We start from the raw sequence: 24,754 nt of genomic DNA, 5'->3' as shown, positions 1-24,754 counted from the left end.
AGACCCCTGGGGGACACCACTGGTTACAGGTCTCCAGCCAGACTCTGCACCATCAACGACGACCCTCTGCGCTCTGCCAGTCAGCCAGTTCTCAACCCACCTCACTGTCCACTCGTCTATCCCACACTTCCTCAGCTTTGTTATAAGGATGTCGTGGGAGACAGTATCAAATGCCTTTCTAAAATCAAGGTAGACTACATCTACCGCTCTTCCCCCATCCACCCAGCATGTGACAGCATCATAGAAGGCCACCAGGTTGGTCAAGCACGACCTCCCCTTGGTGAACCCATGCTGACTACTCCTGATAACCTCCTTTTCTCCCAGTTGTCTGGAGATGGTATCCAGCACAAGCTGTTCCATCACCTTTCCAGGGTCAGAGGTGAGGCTGACAGGCCTATAATTACCCGGATCTTCCTTCTTGCCCTTTTTGAAGACCGGAGTGACATTGGCTATCCTCCAGTCTTCAGGGACCTCCCCTGTTATCCAAGACCTCTCAAAAATGATGGAGAGCGGTTCGGCAATGACCTCGGCAATGACCTCCGCCAGCTCCCTCAGCACACGTGGATGCACCCCATCAGTTCCGTGGACTTCTGGACCTTAGTGGACCTGATCACTGTTCAGGAGTCTAACTTAAGAAATAACCTCACAGAATTGTCAGTGCAGTTTTATACTAGCTCAGGGATTTTCAAGGGGTCCTGACCACCACTACAGCTGATCCATACACACATTTAACAGACTTAAGTCAAAACCAGAAATATTTTGAAATTACACTTCAGAGAGCTGCTTGCTAGTGGCAAGGAGGCTGGAACTAGGTGTTCTTTAAAGTCCCTTCCAATGTAAGCCTTCCTATGATTTCATGATTTGCTTGTGTATGTGATGCTAAACTAGTTGGAGCATGTATTATTTCTAGACTTCGAGGTGTTGGTGCTACTTTAAATGGAGTGCTTTAAAATTGTTATGTTGTATTGTATTAAGAATTCCAAGGACTGCACAAGGAAGTTACCACAGGGAAGTTAGATTTATAAAGATAAAAAACACAACAGGTTTTACATAGGTCTTTCAAGCGTATACTGCGACCTATGGAAACATACTTTGACAAGGTTTAATTTTAATTAATTTTTTTTTTCATCATACTGTATTTTAAACTTTTTTTGTAGTAAATATGCTTTTGATTTTAGGGTAAAACAGAACACCTATTCCAACTGGATGTAGCTGGGAAACTAGGAGATGTTGTGCAAACTCTGCATCAGGTATGTGGTTATCATTACTCACTTTTCCACAGCATCTTTTTTGATATTTAATGGGAAGCTTCCTTTAGGTATTTCTAAAAGTGAAATTCTTAGAGTATCTAGTTTTGAAAATGCTGCAGTTGAATATACCTTCTAGTTCTAAAGTCAGTTGTATGCTACTCTCATTAGCTTTTTACTATGCAAGATAATCACATATAGACAAATTACTTGACAATAAACATGAGTGAATGTGTTCAACTTTAAAGAGAAATAATAATAGCTCTTCTAGTAGTCTTTTAGTCAACAAGAATGCTAATGCCCTCCTAATTGCTGTAGACTTTCAAACTGTGTGAGACATCAGTGGTATTTCACTTAGTTCACTTTCCTTTAGCTCTACAGGGCTTCTTGTCTAGATAAGATGGGAGATCAAGCTGCCATGGTAAGTGTCTGATTATTTCAGAATATTACTGTTTCTAATGGAATTCTAATTGCATTTCAATCATAAACCATGTTGGTTTTTTTTCTTTCATATTAGATAACTGCTATACTGCAATCCCGTTTGGCTAGAACTTCATTTGATAAAAACAGGTATCTTTCTAATAACTTATGGGAAAATGTTTTTTACCTATTGGTTATTTAGTCTATGGCTCCATTACATAGTAGGTGCTTCTTTGGGCAGCACAAGTTGTCTAAATTGCAGATTTATCTTTTTAACATTCTGAAAAATTTAGTATGGAGAATAGGACATTCTGTAAAGGTGTACATGTTACTTTTTTCATTTTTTTCCTCTTCAGACTCTTCTGTTTATCCATGAATTTGTTCCAAGTTAGGTATTAGTAAATGCCAAATAAAGCACTGTATAAGATAATTTAAGTAGTAATGGGTTACTGTTCTGAGAACGAAGCAGAACATACGATTTTCCTTTCTGGACTGCCAGTTAGAGTTCTCAACAAAGAACCTTCTTCATGCCTAAGGCATCCCTGTTCAGATGTGCCAAAGTTATAAACTAACCTGAAGTATTTAAGGATAGCTCTGCATATGTAAGAACCAGAGGTAAACTTACTCCCTTTCTTCACTTGTAGATTTCAAAGCATTTCTGAAACGCTGCGTATGGAATGTAAAGCAGAAATGGTGACACCACTGGTGACTAATCCAGGGCATGTGTGTGTTACTGATGCTAACTTGTACTTCCAGCCTCTAAATGGATATCCTGTAAGTGCCTCATAGATGGTCTTGCATATGGTGTGAGCACACTGCTCCTCTATGGACAGTTTCCATTTTTTGTATTATTCCTCTTAAATGCATGTGGGGCACATCTCCAAGAAGACTGTTTTCATTTCTGATAAAAGGTTCTTAGTTTTCCTGTAATTTATGCTGCTTTGTTATATACAGTACTCTGAGGTTTTATTCTGGGCTTTCTTAAAATTGACAAAGCACGAAATATCCTTTGCTTGTTCTCTGTTAATGTTTTTTTAAAAATAACTTTCTGTAGCTTATAATTTAGGATAAGTTTCTAATCTTACTCTGTGGTGCTGCTCCTGCCTGGTGAGAGTTTTCGTTCACTTTGTATTAGCTAGGAAGTTTGTAGCTAGGTTTTCTATAAATCTGAACGTTTCTTTCCCTAATGGAAAACTGAATGCGTATCACAGTCATACAGCTGCTTTGGAACTTTGTCACAGAAATAGCAACAGTTGTCCTATAGTCCTATCAGGCCTCTAAGATACGAAAAACATGTCCTGACAAGTAAAAACTGCTTTTAGCTTATTATGATGGCTTATTATGCCAGAATGCCATTCAATTTCTGTCCATCAGATGGCACCCTCAGCAAATGTTATATCCACTAACCTGATGGCTTCCTTATTTTTAATTTAGTTCTGTATGTTCTGCTCATCTTTTGCTTGATTATTCTTACTGGCAATAAATTTGGGTGATGACACATTGTTATTTAGTCTTAACCTGCTTTTCTACTCAGACAAGAAGCTACAGCAAAGATTAACTTATTTTTGAAGTAGCTGCTTAAAGCCACTGTTGGGCTGCTAATGTGATGTGGAAGGATATAGGTTGTGTCTCTAGTTCAGAGAAACTTCAGGTTAAGTGGAAAGGTTAAGGTAGAAGAACACACATCTCCATCTTTTCTTTTCCATCCTTCTGCCCCATTCCCCCTACAGAAACCAGTAGTACAAATAACACTGCAGAATGTACGCCGCATCTATAAAAGAAGACATGGTCTAATGCCACTGGTAAGCTCAAATACTTTTTTTTTTTTTTAAACAATATACTGTGTATATAGTTTCTTTAATGGACCAGTTGAAATTGTATGCATTGTTAGGCAGAAATAATTTTAAAAACTATGGGTTATATAATGAACAGCACTCAACACTTCCTAGTTTTGAAGTGTTTTTGTTCCCTGTGTTGTCAAAAAAATGAAAACAGAAAAAGTGAATTCTGTCAAGGATGAAAAACTTCCTTCACAAGCAGTTGGTGTAGGGGAGGAGAGAAGGGAGTACTTCCAGGAAGCAATTCATTCTATTTATCTCAAACACCTACCTTAGAATAGAATGAATTGCCTCCTCTTGCTGCGCTTTCTCCCTGGGTTGATTCATGGAGGGAGTCTGATCATCAGTGTAGATTGAAACTAACGTGTAGTGATGAACCCTGCTGTATGTGATTGAGGGATGATGACAGTGCTGCAGTGTGTGCTTCCTCAGTACCTCAGTTCTGTGCTTCCAGTGTTTACACTGAAATTTCAGACTTGAACAAAACTTTTCTCTCAAAACACACTTAAACTAAAAAGCAAACAAACAACAACAACAACAACAAAACATTACCTGCCCTTAAACAAGCTAGGTAGAGACTGTCTGTGAACAGCTGTTAATCTTTTTACTTGATTGGGTATAAACTGAATATTTTTATGGTTGGAATTAGGAAAGATGAAAATGTTGGACTTGTATGTATGCAAAACTATGACCAGCACTGAGTTTTAGACATTAGTAACTGGACTATTCTGTGAAAGCATGAATGTTATAGCTTGTTAGTAACTGCTTTCAATTTACTTTTTCTCTCTCTTTAATTTCTAAGGGACTCGAAGTATTTTGCACAGAAAATGATATATGTTCTGACATCTATTTGAAATTCTACAATTGTCAAGATCGAGATGAGCTCTATTACCTTATTGCAACATACATAGGTTTGCAGCATTTAATTTATTAATGTAGTTTGTAGTTCTTTGCAAGGGGAAATTTGGATTTTTCTATCTTGATTTGTGGGAAGAATTAAAAGAAGTATTAGCCATAAGAATTTTTAATAGAAGAAAGCAAAGTTCAAAATGGATGTTGAAAAGTTGCATATTTTGTTTGTATTTGAAGAGCTGAGTATGGAAGTTGAGATAACATTATTAAAGTGAAACTGATTATTTTCATCTGCAACTTAATATGTACCTTCAAAAGAAAAAAAAAAAAAAACCCTAACTATCTTAAAAAAGAAAGAGTATATGAGCATATAAGATCAATTCTACTGAATTGTTTTGTATGGGTGGATTCTTCTCCTGCCCCAGTAAGTCTTCCCCAGCAGTGAACAGGGTCATCTGCAGCTAGATCAAGGGAACATCTCTAGGGACAGAGCATTCACCACATCTCTGGGCAGCCTGTTCTACTGCCTCCCTAACCTTATTGTAAAAACCACCTTCCTTATATTCAGTCTAAATTTTAGTTTGTAACTATTTCCCTTTGTCCTGTCACAACAGGACCCTACTTAAGAGTCTGTCCCCTTCTTTCTTACAGCCTGCCTTTAGATACTGAGAGGCCACTTTTAGGTCTGCTTGGGCCAGTCTCTTTTCCAGGCTGAACAGCCGGTCCTTTTAGGGGTAGTGTTCTATACAGGAGAAAACTCTTGTAAACAAATGGATTTTAAATGCACACATAAATATCTGAACTCTCCTGAGGCCCAGCAATGGATGATGAAACCTACCCTTTTGAAACAGTTACATTCTTATTTCTATTAAGTCCTTTATTCATTACTTCCTAGGAAATGAACGTATCTTTTGCAGATCATGAATAGAAACATTCCAAAATACTAGCATATGTACTGAGAAAATTAACTCCATTAACAGTCAGATTCTTTCCCATCTATTGTTTCCATATTCAGTTCTAATACTTTTCCAGACCTATCTGAACAGGTCTTACAAAATGTAGTAAATACAGCAGCTATTGAAACGTAAAATCACCACTTAATTCTAACTCTTGATTTTAAGCTTCTGTGCCAATAATAACTTTATGGTACCTTGAATAATGCTAATCTCTGTGAAATTCTATGAGTGGAACTGCAAACCTCAAAACCCTTAATGTTTGATTTTATTTTAGAAAATCATATTACGGAGCATACAGCTGAGAGTTACATGTTGCAGTGGCAGCGAGGGCATATATCAAACTACCAGTATCTGCTTCATCTCAACAATCTGGCTGATAGGAGCTGCAATGATCTCTCCCAGTATCCTGTATTTCCCTGGATCATAGCAGACTACTCTAGTGCAGAATTAGGTATGTGTATACGAGACAACATGTTAGTGTATCATGCTTGGCAGCTTGGGGGGAGGCATTAGGAATGTGTTACCCTGCATGATGTTCCAAGTCTATCAGGATGCACCTGGTGTTATTGACCTTACGTGTTTTCATGTGCACTTACTCTTACTCTGGAGTTTGGTGGAAAAAATGCTTCAATTGTTTCACTTTTTCTATGAAAAATTTCCCTTTTCAGAGTGCTTTGCACCTGTTCGGTCACTTTGAAAATTACTAGTATTGAACATTCCAAGACTGCCTGTGATTCTAAGAAATGCATAAGAACCACTATAATGGCCTTCCATGGAATGATTTGGATGCATTGAACTGAATAAGACCTAGGCATTCTTGGGCAGGATTTTAATATTGCATGTTAAAAAGAAGCTAACAAGGCTTGTGTCTAAATAGGCTTCTTGTTTAAGGGCCTTTTTTTAATGTATGTTGGAAGCTTGTTCTTTAGAGGATTGCGTTCCTCTAAAACCAGAGGAGTAGGGGAAGCATCTACTCAGATACTGTAGTCTGATTGTTTGGTGGTTTTTAACTGTAGTATGTAGAAAGAAGACAGTACTGATTAGCAACTGGCAGCATGCATCTTGTGTGTCAGGTGATGTTAGTTGCAATAGCTGTCAATGATGTATGACTTCTAGTTCTTAAGCAAGAGATTTAAGTCTACTGGGAAGTAAGGATACAAGTATGTGCTTACAGTAAGATTTTTATTCTCTTGCGGTTGGGGAGAAGAGAAAAGAATTTGGATGCTTCTGTGGATTTTGTTGTTTTTCTATTGTCAGGGTGTTTTTCAGTTTTTAGTATTGATCAGAACGTATTCCTTTCTAGCAGAAACGATTCATGGTCTGTTTTTTCAGATCTGACAAAACCTGAAACATTCCGTGACCTTAGTAAACCGATTGGTGCCCTGAATAAAGAGAGACTGGAGAGATTATTGGTATGTCTGTCTTGAACTTTATCTATACTACATTTTTGGCCTAGTGCATGTAGGCAATAAAAGAAGCTTTGTCAAGCAACCTTTGGGAAGTACACAGATCTGTAAACAATCTGTTAACCTTATCAGAAACAAACTTGCCTATAAAACTTCATCACAATTGTTTTCAGTTTAATATTAATCAGCACTGATTTTACAAGTGAAAAATCTCAAATTATTCGAGTCTAGTTTATCTCTCTTAGTACCATTCGTGTGTGTTGTACCTTTAAATGTTCTGCGTGGTTGGTTGGTTGTTTTTTATAGTAGTTATATGACTTGGCAGTTAATAACTGGAAATACAAAACTTTAAGAGCAAAAGATTAAAAAAAGTGTAATGTAAAATATGGCAAAGTAGTAGCAATGCAAAGTATTTCCGTTTTAGAAAAAGTGCAGAGTTTGAGGAGAGTGCTTCAAAGGGAGGAAATACAGATTCATGGAGATTGGAGTATCATGAAGATTCCACATGCAGATAATAGTGAATAAATTTCTTCCATTTCTCAAAATAAGTAGACATTCTTTTTTATAAGCAGTTAAATAGACAGTTAGAAGGTCCTCAATTTATTTGCTTTCAATTCCTCGTATAAAATAATCTTCTGCCATGGTAAGGTAGCTATTCCCAAATCATTTACAGTTCTTAAGATTCTGGAGAGTACAAATATGATCACTATTACATTTTCAGTAACAGTAAATAAAGATTTCTTCCTAAGATTAGGCTGTTTCCTCAAACTGCTAGCCATCTTATACTTACTGCACTTATAGGCTTCTTATTTAGAGTACAGTAGGTTTTAGGGATAACCTGTAAAATGTTAAATTGTGAAGAAATGTGCCAGGTTGAGTTCAATCAATGTGTTCTTCCGTAACCTTGGAAAACTGCACTTGAAAGACAAAGGGAAGACTGTGTTCATGCTACTTTGAAGTTATGTCACTGCCTTACCGTGTGGAAAGCATAAAAAAAAGCTGAAGACCTGATAATTCTGGATGATGAGTTATAAGATTTACTGACCTGATTAAATCTGCATGCTTATTAGTGCTTAAAACATGTTTTGTTTTTGGGAAAAAGAAATGTAATGGGTGGCTTTCATCTCTCCCTTTTTTAAATAAATCTACAGAGACAGTGAGTAAAATTGTGAAAGAAAGCAGGAGCACTGATACTAAACAGATCTCTCTTCCTTATGTTGTAGACACGTTATGAGGAAATGCCAGAACCTAAGTTTATGTATGGGAGCCACTATTCATCCCCGGGTTATGTTTTGTTTTATCTTGTTAGAGTTGGTAAGATCGCTTTTATGTGTTCTCTGTTCAGACATTTGCCTCAGAAGCAGGCAAGGTTTGAAGAAAGATGATGACTTTTTATTTCTCTCTAGCTCCAGAATACATGCTCTGTCTGCAGAATGGAAAGTTTGATCATGCTGACAGAATGTTCAACAGGTTTGTTTACATTTTGTCTATATGTAAGTTGTCATTTTAAAATGGGTATCAAGGGAGTGCAAAGCATTAGAAAATGTTAGAAAACATTTTAAAATGTGTAATTGATATGTTGTCTAGTGTTGCAGAAACCTGGAAAAACTGTTTGGATGGCGCAACAGATTTCAAAGAGGTAAATGGCCAGAAAATAACTTGAGTCTAAGCACTTGTGCAGAACTTTTCTTAGATGTCTCCTGTTGATCTTAATTCATTTATATTTTATCTCAGCTATTGATGGCATTTTATGTATCCTTCCGTGTTTTGAAGTTTTTTCTCTGTAATTGTGTGATTCCTCTTATGCCTTTCTATCTTTTCATTGACAGAAATGTCATTATGAATGTTACAGGAATAAGGGGGAAATGTGCAATTGTAGGTATTGGATTCATCTACTGGAGTCTCTCTAGGATTTGGCTGCGTTATAAGGTTAAGCAGGATGGTGCAGGTGATATAAGAGAAGGAAGGGATGTCATCTAAAGGGACATGGATAAGCTTGGGAAGTGGGTCTGAGGGAACCTCGTGAGATTCCAGGATACCAAGTGCAGGGTGTTGTGCTTGGGTCAGGGTAATCCCAGATATCTGTGCAGAGTGTTGAGAGCAGCTCTGTGGAGAAGGACTTGAGGATGGATCAGCAGTATGTGCTTGCAGCTCGGAAGGCCAACCGTATCCTGGGCTGCATCAGTAGAGAGATGGTTAACAGGGTAAGGGAGGTAACTGTCTTCCTCTGCTATGCACTTGTGAGGCCCTATTTGGGGTGCTGTGTCCAGGCCTGGGGCCCCCAGTACAAGACAGATGCAGGTCCAGAGGAGAGCTGTGAAGATATTTGGAAGGCTGGAGCACCCCTCTTTTGAAAAAAGGTTGAGGAAGCTCAGTTTGGAGGAGACCTCATTGCGGCCTTCCATTATTTAAAGGGAGCATATAATAAGGAGGGAGGCTGAGTTTTTGCACAGTCTGATAGCAGTAGGACAAGGCAGAATGGTTTTAAACTAGAACAGGGAAGATGTGGATATCATGAGGAAATTAATTACTCAGAGGATGGTGAGGCACTGAAATAGATTGCCCAGAGAACTTGTGAATGCCCCATCCCTGTAGGTGTTCATGGCCAGGTTGGATGGGGCCTTGGGTGATGTGATCTAGTGGCTGGCAGCACTGCTGTCACAGTGGGGGGACTCGGAACTAGATGGGCTTCAAGTCTCTTTGGACCCGAGTTATTCTATGGTAGCAGTATATTTGGGATGTTAAACAATAGACATTTTAACTTGTTTTTTTGAGCTTTATAGAAGCAATAACTCGTAGAATATGTTGAATGATTAACTGCCAACTAGTGGGTGATGTTAAATGTTTTTTTTATCAAAGTGATTAATGATAATTAATTTTTAAAAATATATAATGGAAGAATTAAGAATGGTTAGCTTTGTTGGTCTTTAAGTAACTGATCTAAATTCTCAAACTTCCGTCATTCTAGTTATATTCTGGATTTTTGTCATGAATCTTACCTGATGTCTTAAAAATAAGAAGGCAGCTATACAGTTAGAGATCTGAAGATACTCTTGTTATTATGAATTCACGTGCTACGTGTACTATATTAAAAATATGTAAGCCCCTGAATTTAGTTTGGGTAATTGCCTTGGTGGTGGACAGGATGTCTAATAGTTGGAAGTTGAAATTGTAATGCAAGTTAGTCTCTAGTGCTGCTCTTCTGACAAAGAGGAAAGCTTGGAGGAATTGTTATCGAACTTTAGGGCTTAATGTGTGAACCTGAATAGCTTTGTTTTTACTGAATGTCTTCTAGTTAAAATGACTGAAGCTAAGCTAACCTCAGAACTTTTTCCTCTCTTATTTTTTTTCTTTTCTACCAGTTGATTCCAGAATTTTATGAAAACGATTCTAACTTTCTAGTAAACAGCTTGAAATTGGATTTGGGAAAAAGACAGGGTGGAAAGACTGTTGAAGATGTAGAGCTTCCCCCCTGGGCATCAGGTAGTAGTAGTCCAGCTTCTTACATTATGAATGAATTCAGGATTATCACCATTATATCATGGGATCATTTTTCTCTCAAAAGCTCTCCTAGTTATCTCCTGAAGTAATTTTTGCTCTTAAGCATTGATACATTCAGTAGTTGTGTTTAATTTTGATGGCAATTTTGAGTTTAGTATAGGTCTTCTGGTTTGGTTCTTTCTGTAAGAATGGGGAGGGGTAATGATACAAAGAGGGAAATCTTTAATTAACCTGTCTCTTGCCAGGTCCTGATGACTTTCTTCAGAAGAGCCAGGAGGCTTTAGAAAGTCAGTACGTTTCAGAGCATCTTCATGAGTGGATTGACCTTGTATTTGGCTGCAAACAAAAAGGAAGTAAAGCTGTTACAGCTTGCAATGGTACGTACGCATTTCACTTGAAGTAGCACAAAACAAGGTAGATAACAGCTGTCTGTGATGATGCCTTTGAACTCTTACCGCTATGCTTTACATACTTGATCCTTAAAGGAAATACAGGTTTTCCTTACCCAAAGTAGTGCCTTACTTGTAAAATCTATTGCCTTCATCTTTGAAGATGTAAAATCTTTGCTCAGGCGCATGATTTAGTAAAGGGTTGTTAGAGTTAAGGCAATATGGTTAGGTTATGGTTGGACTTGATGATCTTTAAGGTCTTTTCCAACCTGAGCAATTCCATGATTCTAAAATGGTAGCTAAGATGATTCTGCAGTGTTGCTGTTATTTACTTACAATGCAGTACAGCAATGTAGTATTCAAGTAGTGTGTCTCAGTTAGGAACAGGAGTTTGTAGGAGCAGCCACACAAACAGGTATTTAATGTTCCCTGTGCTGTGACTGTAGTGTGAGAATTTCAATTCAGAAATCTCCCCCATCCCCTTCCTCCCCCTCACTTAAGTGAATTGAGATGGAAAAGAAGAAGGTAATGGGCTACAGCTGTTTAGGAGCATGAATGGAGGAAAAAGTACGTGGGTAACCAGTTTTGTCCTTCTGTAGTACGTACGCTTCTTATTCCATGTAAGTAAAGTTTAAATGTTTGATATATTGTTTTGATCTTGTAGGTAGCTATTGTAAATTCTTAGAAAAGAAGCTGTTGCTCAGTATTTGTTATGTTAGTGTGCGGAAATTCTCTAGGCATCATAGTAATATCAATGATTAATCTGTTTAATAGTGTGATATTTAGCCTAACTGTTGTACTATCTGATAAGGAAACATCTTCTTGGTAAAGGAAGATTAGCAGATGCGTAATATAGGACGAAGATAATTTGGTTATTCCAGAAACCCTGATCTTAAGCAAGAGAAAATTAGAGACAGGCAGGTTTTGTTTTTTCTTACAGTTACAGTTACTGGGAAAGAACGCATAAGCAATCTTAATTTTGGTAGTCATTGCTTTCTACTTCCAGAGAGAGCTGACGTGATGTGAAAATACATAGATATGAATATGCTTCCTCAGGTACCTTTGAATCATGATTAGTATTTTGAGCTTGCAGGGTCCAATTACCATATGATTAGGTATCATAAATGTAAGGTAAAACATGCCAGAGACTCTGAATGAAGAGAAGTGGTATTTATGTTACGTTATCTGTATGTTACTATGCAAATATAAAGCAAAACATGCTTCTCTAGATGCAGTGTGATTTTTTTATTAATGTAATGAACTGCAAGACCCTCTTGAGTAGATAAGAGGGACAGAAAGGACCATGTCTACAAATGACTTGATATCAAGAGACAGAGTGTTCATATACCGAGCTCCCAATGTAATTCGCAAAGTTTGCAGCCCACTACCATTATATCGAATGAGCTGGAGCATAGATAGACTTTTATGATCTTTCTTGCAATATTTTGTTATCTGTCTGTAAAATAACCGAAGATCTAGTTACATAGCTATGCATTTTTGGGGAGGTGGGAGGACGTTCTCCTTCACAAAGATTAAATAAGCTGTCCTTCCTTTATGAAGGAGCTGGCTTTGGAAACTGCCTCCGAGTCTCCTAGATTCAAGCCCAGGATAAACATTGTATTTTTATATTGTACATATATTTCTTTTTCCAGTGTTTCATCCATTAACTTATGAAGGAGGAGTGGATTTAAACAGGTAATTAAGAATTTGAATGTTTTTGTAAAAACAGCTAAATTTATCGTCATCTCTTCACATTCTATGGTGGCTGTAAAAATAGCTGGTGAACTGATACCAGGCTGTCAGTTTTAATAGATGTTCAAAGATTGTTACTTGAACTCCTTCATGTTGATATATCTGATATTTTTTCTGTTATTATTATTACTGTTATTTTTAACTGAAGTTCATGTTGTCATTGTACATAAAGGAAGTAATTGTGAACCTGTCATATGAATGCCTGTTGTATCTGTGGTAAATCATTTCTGTGATGACCATAGTAACTGTACGTGCAGCCTTGTGCTTCCAGGACAGAAACAAAGAACTTGCCCTAACTAACTGTGTTGCTTCTCTGAAGCATTATGGACCCCAATGAAAAAGTAGCTTTGCTGACGCAAATCTTGGAGTTTGGGCAGACACCAAAACAGTTGTTTACAACTCCTCATCCTCAACGGATAATGCCAAAAAGCTCCTCTAGAACATCTAGTCACAGTGTTTCCATAAGTGAATCTCCAGGTAAGTGTATAACAAATAAATTGATGATGTAACTGATTTGTAATTTTGAGGTGTTCTCTATCTTTTCCCACAGGATCTCATTATAGAACTCTGGCCACTTGCCCTTTAAGCAGAGTCAAAATAAATCCATGAGCTTATCTATTAAAGGAAAAACTGGCAAGATCAGTTTCAAATCTGAAAATACACACATCCCGTAGCTGTGATCCTGCACTTTGCTTTATGGTCCAGTTGTCTCCTCAGGGACTGTTCGGTCTCTGCCTTTGAAAATGTAGGAGGGCTGTGTTCCCTGGCCTTTTGTGACACTTCAGAATCAAACTGATATGACAGCAGCTTCTTTGACTGTCTCTGTAGAGACTCTAAATAATGTAGAGATTCGTTCTGTTCTTGAACAGAACTGTCCTTATGGCAATAAGCTTGAACTGAGAATTTAATTTGAGCATCTGGATATGAACAAGTGAGACTGGGGTCTTTTTCCCCTCTACTGTTACTTGAGCGAAACTGTAGAGAAATTACTTTGTCCCTACAGTATATATTAGAAAAAAAAAAAAGTTAGGTGGAATAACTCCAAGAAAAGGATATGTAATGGGAGTACATGTCTCTTTACGATGTGAAACTTTGCCCATTTTTCTGAAATTCAGGTTCTGTGGTCCTCATTATATGAATAGTGGTCTACTGTAAGCTGGACTGAATCTCCAGGCTATCTGTTGAATGGGGAGACATTCAGTCTCTTGGTCGATTGTCCTTGATTCGCTGACCTTTTGATGGCTTTCATTTTTACATAGAGAAGCAAACATGGTTACTACTTACATGGTAATCTGTAACTATACCAGTTGTATATGTCTGTAATAATGGCCATGCATGTTAAATGGCTCTGGTAGTAGGCTCCATAATTCCTGTCAGATTTGGCCTTTATTTATCTAATTATTATTAGATTAATTTATCTAATTATTTGTTATCTAATTTATATTTAGTGTATTTCCACTTCTTTTTCCCTTAACTTCTGAGACGTTGCAGAAAATAAACTTATGACATTCTTAATCAAATGTAGTAGAATAATAGGTAGGTGACTTTGATGGCACTTTTCCATTTGGGAAACTCTTGACATTTCAGTATCTACAGTAACCAAAAATTTGTATTCCTGGAGCTCTGCATGATTTCTCTACTTTTGTATTCATGTTTGTACCTTCACCTACTTCTTGAAGTTTATCATTCTGATTTCCGTCTGTAGTAAAACTCTATTGGGGCATTTTATTGCAGTATCTCCAAATGAAGAATCATTTGAAGATTTGACAGAAGAAAGCATTACGCTTGCTTGGAACAATATTTCTAAACTAAGACAAGATGAACAATATAAAATTCACAAAGAGTAGGTACTGCTCTTCACTCTTCAGTCACAGTTGTTCCATTTAACTAGGGATAGGAGCATCTGTGAGTCTGTTTGAACGATGGATTAGGGCTTATGGTAATTTTTCTCTTTTTTTTCTTTTTTGAGATGGCTGGGTTGGTTTTGTTTGTTTGGTAATTCATCATAGATTAAAAAACAATCTAGAAAAGGTAGTAATTAGCTTAATTTTATTCCTTAGACAGATCTAAAGCAAATTCATTCACATTTTAGAAGCAGACGTTAATACCCATTTGCCAAAACTGTGATAGCAGCAGTTAAATAAGCATTTCCACTTATTTGTTCATAACATTTAATTTGAAAGTTTAAGCCAATTAAAAGTTCAGCTACTGCACAACCCAGAGCTGCCTCCATATCAGGAGTTTGTAAAGTCTCCAGCCATGGGCAGTAAGGTAATCCAGGTACCACACTTGTGTTCTGATGGGTTCCTAGGGAGCCGTGCACCAAGCAGCCCCATTTCAGGTGAACTTTGACAAAGCCCAGCTAATCCCACGTTGGGAAGATTGAATGGGAAACCATTAATCTTTTCACATGGGCATGTCCTTTCCAGTGAGTTTGAAGTTCTTGCAGAACAATATAGGGAGCCTGTACTGATGATAGCAAGGTATATTTGAATATGTGGGCATGTTGCTCATCACTGCAGTATTTTTAATCTCATTGAATATCTTAACTTTTTAAATAGAAATCAAATAACAGATTTTAGCAGTATTTAATTTGCAGTATTGTGGGTAAGTTATAAAACTTATGAAATCATTGATGAGTCTACTTGTATTAAACAGGGCAATTACTGGAATAGCAGTCACCTGCAATGGGTCTTCTGTTTTCACCACATCCCAAGGTGAGTATTATTGCAGAGTTATTTCCTCAAACCTGCAGTGCAAATGCTTCAATAACGAGTTGTAACACCAAGTGATGTTTTGCGAACAAAAGAGCATGCAACTTTCAAATGTGAAGAAGATTAAATCCCTAGAATACCTTCACTGGGAGCAAAATTAAGCCAGTGTTAAAGGGTATTTCTTCCAGAATCATTTGTACGGGTTTTTAAAGGAACATGGCCCCAGTGTTCTGCCAAATGCAAGATTTTCATTTTCACTTTCTGCCCTATTGCTTCTTACAAATACTGAAGTTCTCAAACAATATGTCAGTACTTCTGTTTACTTTTGGTTTTTTATGTTTCCAAGACACCTGTTATGGAAATTAATGAAGTTCAAAAAGATATTTTCTGTAATTAATAGCTGAAGTATGATTTTTTTATTTTATATTTTTTAAGTTTTAGATGTCCTCAGATTTCAATGTTGTCCACATCTAGGCTTGCAAAAGTGTTAATTTATCCCCTTAGATTATTAATTCAAAGACTGAAAAAAACCATACCTGATTTTTATAATTAAATATATGAATCTTCAAACAGATAAAAATTTTGTATCTTCTGTAATATAAACCAGTCATTTTATATGTGGTATTGTTCTTTATACTTAGACTCAACTTTGAAGATGTTTTCCAAAGAATCAAAAACACTCCAAAGAAGTGTGTCCTTTTCAAACATGGTAAGTTGCTGTCAAAAACAAAAGCATCATTAGGAATCTTTTGAAAGCTACTCACAGAAATGTCTCTTGATGTACTTCAGTGTGTTCTTTCTTCTCCCCAGTTATATGACATGTGGATAATTTAGCAGAGTGAATTGAGATTGCTTTTCAGGCCTCCGGGGAGAGAGAGCACATTCTTTGAACGCAGCAAGGGAGTATTAAATGGTTCTCATCTGTGTTAATACTGTTCTGAGTTTTCTGCTATACAGAGAAGGTCTTGTGGTAGACTAAGATACGCTGGCATGAGCAGACAGGTCTTACCAAACAACTTTGAATTGCTGTTGAAGACCGGAAACAAAGCTTGAATTATACCCATGTTCAAATCATACTCAAAGTGTTTGGAGTCTGTCAGTCAATCAGCTGAAGAATGGAAAGGACAGGGAGTGGAATCTTAGCTGCGTGAATTTTAGCAGTCTTTGTTTCATGAGCGATGATCTCAGCAACCTCTGAACAACGTGCTTCTCAAACAGAACTTTGAAAGGGATTCTGTGTTTTATTTTTTGTGCTTGAGCACTGGGGCCTGAGCTGAGTCATTTTCTGAGTCATTTACTGAGACAAGATACTAGGATGCATTAACCCTCCTCTCTAGGGGAGAGGGAAGGGAAGGCAGATATGTTGCCCAGATAGAAGCCATAGTATACTTTAGCACATCACATTTGCTCGCGGGGTTGATTGCTGAGCCCCTCTTGACCATCTATCAGCGCTTCTGGTTAACTGGAGAGGTCCCAGAGGATTGGAGGCTTGCTGATTGACTCCCATCTTCAGGAAGGGACGTAAGGAGGATCCGGGGAACTATAGGCCTGTTAGCCTGACCTCAATACCGGGGAAAGTAATGGAGCAAATCATCTCGGGTGAGATCGCATGGCATTGTGCGTGGTGTCCAGGGGATCAGGCCCAACCAGCACGGGTTCATGAAGAGCAGGTCATGCTTGACCAACCTCATCTCCTTCTGGTTGACCAGTCTGGTAGATGAGGGAAGGGCTGTTGATATAGTCTACCTAGACTTCAGCAAAGCCTTTGACACGGTCTCTCCCAGGCTTCTGCTGGGGAAACTGGCTGCCCGTGGTCTGGACAGATATACCCTTCTTTGGATAAGGAACTGGCTAGAGGGCCGTGCCCAGCGGGTAGTGGTTAATGGAGTTAAGTCCAGCTGGCGACCCATTATAAGTAGTGTCCCCCAGGGGTCGGTACTGGGGCCCATCTTGTTTAATGTATTTATTGACGACCTAGATGAGGGGATTGAGTGCACCCTCAGTAAGTTTGCAGATGACAGCAAGCTGGGAGGTGGTGCTGATCTGCCTGAGGGTAGGGAGGCCCTACAGAGGGATCTAAATAAGCTGGATCGCTGGGCTGAGGTGAATGGGGTGAGGTTCAATAAGGCCAACTGTCAGGTCCTGCACTTTGGCCGCAACAACCCCAGGCAGCGTTATAGACTTGAGGATGAGTGGCTGGATGATTGTGAAGAGGAAAGGGACCTGGGGGTGCAGTTGATGCTCGGCTGAACATGAGCCGACAGTGTGCCCAGGTGGCCAAGAGGGCCAACAGCATCCTGGTCTGCATTAGAAATAGTGTGGCCAGCAGGAGCAGGGAGGTGATCATCCTCCTGTACACAGCACTGGTGAGGCTGCACCTCGAGTATTGTGTTCAGTTTTGGGCCCCTCACTACAGGAAAGATGTTGAGGCCCTGGAGCGTGTCCAGAGAAGGGCAACGAAACTGGTGGGGGGGTCTGGAGCACAAGTCTTATGAGGAGCAGCTGAGGGAGCTGGGATTGTTTAGTCTGGAGAAGAGGAGGCTCAGGGGAGACCTCACTGCACTCTACAACTTCCTGAAGGGAGGTTAGGGTGAAGAAAGGTTTGGCCTCTTCTCGCAGCCAACGAACAGGACCCGGGGAAATGGCCTCAAGTTGTATCAGAGGAGGTTTAGGTTAGATAGGAGGAAAAACTTTTTCTCTCAGAGAGTGGTCAGACACTGGAATGGCTGCCCAGGGAGGTGGTGGAGTTGCCGTCCCTGGAAGTGTTCAAGAGGCGTCTGGACGAGGAGCAGTGAGATGTAGTAGCAGTGGTAGTGAGAAGACAGTTGGACTAGATGATCTTATAGGTCTTTTCCATTCTATACAGATTCTATGATTTTGTGATCCCCAAAGAAGCTGTAAGATCAAGACACTGGTGCCTGCCATGGTATGCTTCTCTTGACGCTGTAAAAAGGGAGCCTTTCACTGAATCCTAGTCCAAGTTAGTCTCTAGTGAGGAGTTTGTGTACACTTCTCTTCCTCTTCACTCTCTCCTGCCCCCCTCGTAGTTTCAGTGTTGATGTGTTGCAGCAAGGCCAGAAGCAATAATCTCTTTGCATTCCAGCTGCCTGCTGTTTTTAAGAACAGATTACTGTTCATTTTTCTGATGAAGCATGGCACTGTTGTTTTTTTCCTTCTGCATCCAGTGATGTAACTGAGAAGATGTCTGTAAAGAATGTTTAGTTTGTTTTTTTGTTGTTGTTGCTGTGAATAATAGAAATTACATAGCTACATCCATTGCTTGAAAGAGCACAGCAAATAAGTTGCTGTCATGGAGGGGGAGGAAAAAAAAAAAAAACATGAAAGAAAACCTGTCTTTTCTGATTTCTGTTTTCATATAGAATTGACATAGCTTGACAAATGAAAAGCTGGCTCAGTTTCTCTTGAGTGTGGAATCACATGCAACATACATGAAGTAATTGAAAAAAGGAGATCCATCAGCTGTGCACGTGTTTTGTGTTTCCAAACTTTGGAGTTGACTTTGTATTTATTGGAGTTTTTCATAAGGTTTTTCTTAATTAACATTCATGCAACCCCAGACTGCTGCACACAGAAAAGATTACTATGCTCCTTGTTCTCCAGAACCATGTTAATGTATTTCTCTTTGAGGGTCAGAAATAGAACACTGCTTTATTTTTCCTTTTCTTCTACAGGCTTTGTCATCTTGTATCATCTTACCAGGAGATAGCACTGTTATAAGTTCTTCATGGGACAATAATATGTGAGTATTTGCTTCCTGTTGACTCTGCTGAATTACATTGAGTACCTTGGTAGTTATGGTTATGGCTATAGATACAGAAGATCACTGATAAAATGCAGTATCTGTACTTCTACATTTGTTTTTTTTCAGTCTGGTTCCTGTTAAAAACTGTAGAAAAAAAAGTTATTTTCATCAATTCAGAGAAAACTGTTTATGTTACCTGAAGGTATAACACTTTTATGATCTCTTCTTGTTAGATATTTTTATTCAATTGCGTTTGGAAGACGGCAGGACATCTTAATGGGACACGATGATGCTGTCAGTAAGATTTGTTGGCAAGATGGGTGTTTATATTCTGCATCTTGGGATTCCACTGTAAAGGTTTGTAGACATTTATAATATTTCAGTAACTATTTATTGCTAGCAGTTAATATTTGGCCAGAGACATGCATTGGAGTAGGTGAATCTTTTATATTCTAATAATAAATACATGAATAATTTTATATATTATTTGTAAGCCACTATAAATAGTATAATAGAATAAGTGCAAGTAGTTTATCTTTTGTTAACTTTACCTCAACTGTGTTTCAAAGCTGAAGTGTTACTTTAATAAAAATAATTTGGAAGCTAGAGATAGGAAAGAATTTCCCAAAGCCTTCCTGTGGTAAGTACCCATTCAGTGGTGTGATATACAGCACTTTGGTAACCTACTTGGAATCAGCACAGTCATGTTTAAGGTGTTGCTCTACTTAACGTAAACAGTTTAAGGTGCCAGTTGCTGTTGTGCCACACAGATGAGGCCTGCAGTTACACAAGCAGCACTTGTAATGTGAGCGTTAAGCAATGGAGAAACTCATCCAATTTTACTAATGCTTCTTTGAGCAAACTTTAATGTCTGTGTTATAGGTGTGGAAATGCGTACCCGGAGAGACATCGAGCAATAAAAGAAACTGTTTCGAATTGCTTGCAGAGTTAGAGCATGATGTTAGTGTAAGTATGCTGACAGAGATGCAATACTTCAGGATTTGAGATTATATCACATGATCTTGACTCTCATTTTAACAAACAACTAAAGTAGGAGGATTGTCTGGGGTGACGTTTTGTTTTGCTGTGTGTTTTTTCTCTTTTGGGGTTTGGATGTTTCTGGGGTGGTGGGTTGCTTTGTTTCATTGGCTTTTGGTGGCATAACTTTGCCTGAGATGTGCGTGCTGCTCTCCAGCATCCCTTGCTTCCTTTGTTGACAAGTCTACTCTTAAGGAGGAAAGCAACAGTAAGAAGAGTTCTGCTTTGTGGTTTTTATTTTGTTTACTTGTTCGTTTATTCTTATTTGCTTTGGTCAGCTTGTTTGCACAAAGTTCAAGGTTGAGGGAGGTGGACAGCAGAGAGGGAGTTGGTTTTTGTTAGTTTCCTTTTTTGCTTTTGCTTTTTGAAAACTCGAGGATTTTTTTTCAGTATTTTCATTGTTATTGCTTCCTCTTAATGAAACTCTTCCAAAGGCAAGCAAATAAAAAGAATGGAGTTATTGCTGTTTTTTACCGTACTACAAAACACATTGCTGAATTTCACTGTAAATTATAAAATCACATTCTGTGCAGTCAATCACATGTAACCATGCATTTTTTCTTACTGCATCTAATGTCACTCCTGTAACAGCTAAGAATGGTGTCCAAGGGTATTTTTAAAAGAAACTTCTAGCCATTGGTTCTTTCTGATAAAGGATGATATTAACCTCAAGGGTAAAGTTTTGCATTTAGGTTGAGAATATGGGTACTAAAAGTAGTAGGAAATGTCACTTTGTGTTTCCTATTCTACAAAGTACTTTAAAATATCTTTTTCTTCAGATATTTTAAAAGGAGCTGCCTTTTACATTTTCTTGGTAATAACTGTACTTAAGGATGTTGCAAAATTAAATTCAAAAGCCATTGACAATAAAATGGCATCGTAATGGATGACAGACTTTTTTGTGTATATTTAAAACTTGTTTTGAGACAGCTTACATTGAAGAACAGGAAAATCATGGGATGTTTAACTTCCTAGGTAAATATGATCGACCTTACTGCTTCAAACACTATACTAGCATCTGGAACCAAAGAGGGTACCATTAGTGTTTGGGATGTTACCACAGCAACAGTGTTACACCAGTTGCCTTGTCATTCTGGTACTGTGTTCGATGCTGCTTTTAGTCCCGGTATGTTGGATTTCAGTTTTAACATATAAGACTGGGAGTTTCCTGATTACGTGTAATACAGTCTGTTATTGAAATTACTAGTCTAAGGGGAATGGTGAGATCTACCAGAAGGTATCCTTGCCTGCGGCAGGGTAGTTGAGACTAGATGATCTTTAAAGGTCCCTTCCAATTCAGTCACTCTGATTCTATGACATGCTTCTCTGCTATAAAATAAAAAAATTTAATTGATGCAAGGTCATAACAACCTGTAGACCAGTAGTCTAGACTGTAGACCAGTGTTTATCATTGTACTTCACATCATCTGCAAGCATACATTTTCTCTAAATAAGTAGGCCAGGCCTATCACAGCCAACATGCCATACTGCAGTGATAACTGGGATTGCATATCTAAACATGCTCCGTTTGTTTGTTGTTGTCATGGTTTGCTCTCTTGTGTAGACGGCAGACATCTACTCAGTGCGGGAGAAGACTGTTGTTTTAAAGTAATAGATGTACAGACTGGAATGCTTATATCTTCTGTGACTGCTGATGAGCCACAAAGGTAATCTTGAGAACATACATATGGATTACAAAGCTGCATGGCCAGCTTAGTTAAATGTAGATGCTCCATGGCTGGCCATAGCAATAAGAAAAGTGTAATAACAGTGAAGGTACTGAATTTAACAACATACTTAATTTGCACTTAAGTGCAAAGGCTTTTGTGTGCTTTACAGTCAAGCTTTTCAAACAGGGATAAAAGAAACAACTATTTAAGGAAGTAATGCTGTTTTTTATATACAAGTTAAAGATGGTGTTTAAAAAGAGCTGCTTAGATGTAGCACCAACCAGCTCTTCCAGAACTGATGTTTCTAGCAAGCAACCAGTTCTCTTACTTGCATCACTTGTCAATAACCTTTATTTCCAAAGCTCCTTTTTGTGTAAGCTAAGAAGAGATTGGCTTTTGAAACTTAAAGAGCAGTCAGTTAATACTTCCATTTTTATTTCACCAACTAAAATGTATACAATGCTGTGTTGTGTAAACAGATGAAGACTGAAGTAGGAAACTGGCAGTAGCCTTTCCAATTTGTTCTTAATCTGAAATTGCTCAGCTTGTATATAAAAGTTTTAAGTGTACTAATGAACAGTTACTTTGCAGGTGCTTCAGGTGGGATGGAAATACTGTCTTGTCAGGAAGTCAATCTGGTGAATTACTGACTTGGGACCTCCTTAGTGGAAAAGTCACTGAACGAATCAAAGGACATGCAGGTATGCCTGAACTATTCTTGTTCTCAAATTGCCTGGAAGTTTCCAATTAATGGAAGTTTCTGTCTGTGTTAGTATTGACAAATTCTGAGAATCATTTGTTTCCACTCAGTGACTCGTGATATTACACGTACCTTTTTCTTCTGTCCCAGGTAACACCTGAACCTCCTTGGAAGAGTAATGCTGTTTATACTTCGTGTTATTACAAAACTGAACAGAGGCAGATGCATTAGAATTTTCTAATGCAAAGTTAATTGTTAGACGTAGACATCTTACATGTACCTGCCTTGTCTTCAGTATGCTAGCAACCAAACTGCAAGAAGGGAGGAATAACTTAGTTTTACTTAGTTGGCTTTTACGACTGCTTTCATGAATAGTTATTTCAAACTTCCCTAATGTTAACTTAAGCTCTGGAATTTGAGCTATACAGAGATCAGGCTGTAGCCAGGAGAATCTTTAAAAGCAAGATGCTAGGCATACATTTTAAGATGCTACATACTTATAATACAAAAAGCCCTAAGGGCAAAGTGAAAAACTTTCTAGACAACCCTGTCCCCCTTTCCTAGTGAATCCTTTTGCTACTGTGATCTATATTCTACATGTCAACTTCTATATTCTACATGTCAACTTCTATATTCTACATGTCAACTTATAGTTCACCTCTTCTTCCCAAAGTGGCTGAGGCAGTGTACCAAGAGATCACTAGGGTTAACAGGATACAAGGTGGCTCTTACTGTATTGGACATACTGTCACTGTAATGCAAGATACTGATTGATGATCCTAAACTGACTTAAATATGTTCCATTCTCTTGACTTCTACTTATGTCTGTTTTGATTTCACTTATTTCTCTTCCTCCAGGTGCTGTAACCTCCATGTGGATGAATGAACAATGCAACAGTGTTATTACTGGAGGGGAAGACAAACAAATTATATTCTGGAAACTGCAATACTAAGTGCCTTTCCCTCCAGCTGTTTAAATGAACTCTTTCATTTTAAACCAAACCTTTTAAAGGAATTTAATTGTGTGCAATGATGGCTGCTGAAGTTCAACCAGAAAAGCAGCTTTGTTCAACCACAACTTTCTGGTGACTTCACTGAGAGCTCTCAACTTCCATAATGTATGCATTGGGTTTTCATAAATTACCAAAAATGCTTTGTCTAATAATCCGAGATGACATTAAAGACCTATTTTTCTGTAACTGAAGAGCTCCTAACTTGTAGTTAGTGTTGTAGTGTGTTGTCTGAACCATTTCTAAAGCAGCAGCAGTTGCATTCTTTAAGAGATTTAAGATACTTGCAACATGACAATGTGTGTACATCTCCCTTCCTAGCAAAGATGCATATGATGGTAAATATGCTTCGAACACTTACAGCTTAGGCAGTAAGTTGGTCTGAACAGGGGTCTACTATGTAGTCTCCAACTGTGGTTACCTGCGAAGGCAGAGAAAAGTCAGAGAGCATATAAGGCTGAAAACCACAACCTTAATGCATTAGTCTGAAGGGGAGCCAAGGATAATCATGAGCCCTTACTGTGGAGAAGTTTGATATTGACATATTATACATATACCAGTCTTCCCCTAATACTGTAATATCTTACTTTTCATACCTTGTATCTGTTCTGTTACTATTTTTGTCTTCCTCACCTTGTTTTATTTGGGGTTCGCAGCTTCCTTCAACTCTAATACAACATTCAAGTTTCAGCCCAAAGATTCTCAAGTACAGATATAACTTGTGAGTTTATGTAAGCCCTTGTTACTGTAACCCAGGGGTAAAAAGTGGTGCTGTACTGGGCTTATTTTTCCCTGTAGAACTTAAGAATACTCTTCCCTGCAAGGGGCTACTGTGAGGTTAAAGACTTCAAATACTAGCCCTTAGGGGCATATTACAGTAACAGCCACCTGTGGTTCTGGTCCCTCAGTCCAACCCAAGAAGCGTGTTTTTTAATGGTATTCTTTATTGGTGATGTTAAACTGCCTTGTCAATGTGTCCAGGACACATTCCTAGAATTTATATTCCATCACTCCTTTGAGTCTGTTTCTAGCCATACTGCCTGGATTTCAAAGATTTCAGGGAGCAGCTGTTTCCTTGACATTATATAATTATTATTACAGTTGTTTCATGATTAAGTTCCTCCTTTTTTATTACAACAACATGTTAAGCTTGCTTCAGCTACATGAAGCTTTTGCTACATGCGCCTTCAGTATGTAACTGATAAGCCATATACTGTACCTTCTGTTACCAGATTTGCTTAACCTTGCCTTAAAATGTTGCTTGCTGTTTTTTCATTTTATTTATTTCCTCAATACAGCTACATATAACCAAAAAGGAAGAGAAACCCAAATTCTACAAAGCATTGAGCAAGGTCACAACTGAATCATAGAGCCTGGTAAAAGCTTTGCTTCAGTTGTGCCTGTCTTTGCTTGTTTACTTCCTCCACTCCACTCTCTCTTCCCTGGCTCACTGGGTTTCTGCACCCAGCTCTTGCAGGAGTTTCAAACTTGTTTTGTA

General features: G+C 38.3%; 1 protein-coding gene across 1 annotated transcript in view; it reads left to right on the top strand.

Annotated features, from left to right (window-relative positions):
• Nucleotides 1-24,515, top strand: part of NSMAF (neutral sphingomyelinase activation associated factor) — a 41,636-nt gene extending 17,121 nt beyond the window's left edge. Inside the window, exons 8-32 of the mRNA XM_010708984.3 lie at nucleotides 1,179-1,250; nucleotides 1,621-1,668; nucleotides 1,765-1,817; nucleotides 2,312-2,441; nucleotides 3,398-3,469; nucleotides 4,308-4,416; nucleotides 5,588-5,764; nucleotides 6,646-6,725; nucleotides 7,943-8,033; nucleotides 8,126-8,189; nucleotides 8,307-8,358; nucleotides 10,082-10,202; nucleotides 10,466-10,597; nucleotides 12,262-12,304; nucleotides 12,681-12,838; nucleotides 14,096-14,204; nucleotides 15,020-15,078; nucleotides 15,717-15,784; nucleotides 18,768-18,835; nucleotides 19,072-19,195; nucleotides 19,721-19,804; nucleotides 20,852-21,002; nucleotides 21,441-21,543; nucleotides 22,138-22,247; nucleotides 23,105-24,515. Coding sequence (XP_010707286.1) covers nucleotides 1,179-1,250; nucleotides 1,621-1,668; nucleotides 1,765-1,817; nucleotides 2,312-2,441; nucleotides 3,398-3,469; nucleotides 4,308-4,416; nucleotides 5,588-5,764; nucleotides 6,646-6,725; nucleotides 7,943-8,033; nucleotides 8,126-8,189; nucleotides 8,307-8,358; nucleotides 10,082-10,202; nucleotides 10,466-10,597; nucleotides 12,262-12,304; nucleotides 12,681-12,838; nucleotides 14,096-14,204; nucleotides 15,020-15,078; nucleotides 15,717-15,784; nucleotides 18,768-18,835; nucleotides 19,072-19,195; nucleotides 19,721-19,804; nucleotides 20,852-21,002; nucleotides 21,441-21,543; nucleotides 22,138-22,247; nucleotides 23,105-23,199 — 2,373 coding nt within the window. The 3' untranslated portion in view covers nucleotides 23,200-24,515. The remainder of the gene's footprint in view (nucleotides 1-1,178; nucleotides 1,251-1,620; nucleotides 1,669-1,764; nucleotides 1,818-2,311; nucleotides 2,442-3,397; nucleotides 3,470-4,307; nucleotides 4,417-5,587; nucleotides 5,765-6,645; nucleotides 6,726-7,942; nucleotides 8,034-8,125; nucleotides 8,190-8,306; nucleotides 8,359-10,081; nucleotides 10,203-10,465; nucleotides 10,598-12,261; nucleotides 12,305-12,680; nucleotides 12,839-14,095; nucleotides 14,205-15,019; nucleotides 15,079-15,716; nucleotides 15,785-18,767; nucleotides 18,836-19,071; nucleotides 19,196-19,720; nucleotides 19,805-20,851; nucleotides 21,003-21,440; nucleotides 21,544-22,137; nucleotides 22,248-23,104) is intronic.
• Nucleotides 24,516-24,754: the final 239 nt, after the last annotated feature.

This window comes from Meleagris gallopavo, chromosome 3 (assembly GCF_000146605.3).
Source record: "Meleagris gallopavo isolate NT-WF06-2002-E0010 breed Aviagen turkey brand Nicholas breeding stock chromosome 3, Turkey_5.1, whole genome shotgun sequence".
Classification (NCBI taxonomy): Eukaryota; Metazoa; Chordata; class Aves; order Galliformes; family Phasianidae; genus Meleagris; species Meleagris gallopavo.
Note: the sequence above shows the minus strand (reverse complement) of the source record. Positions and strands in the feature narration are given on the sequence as shown.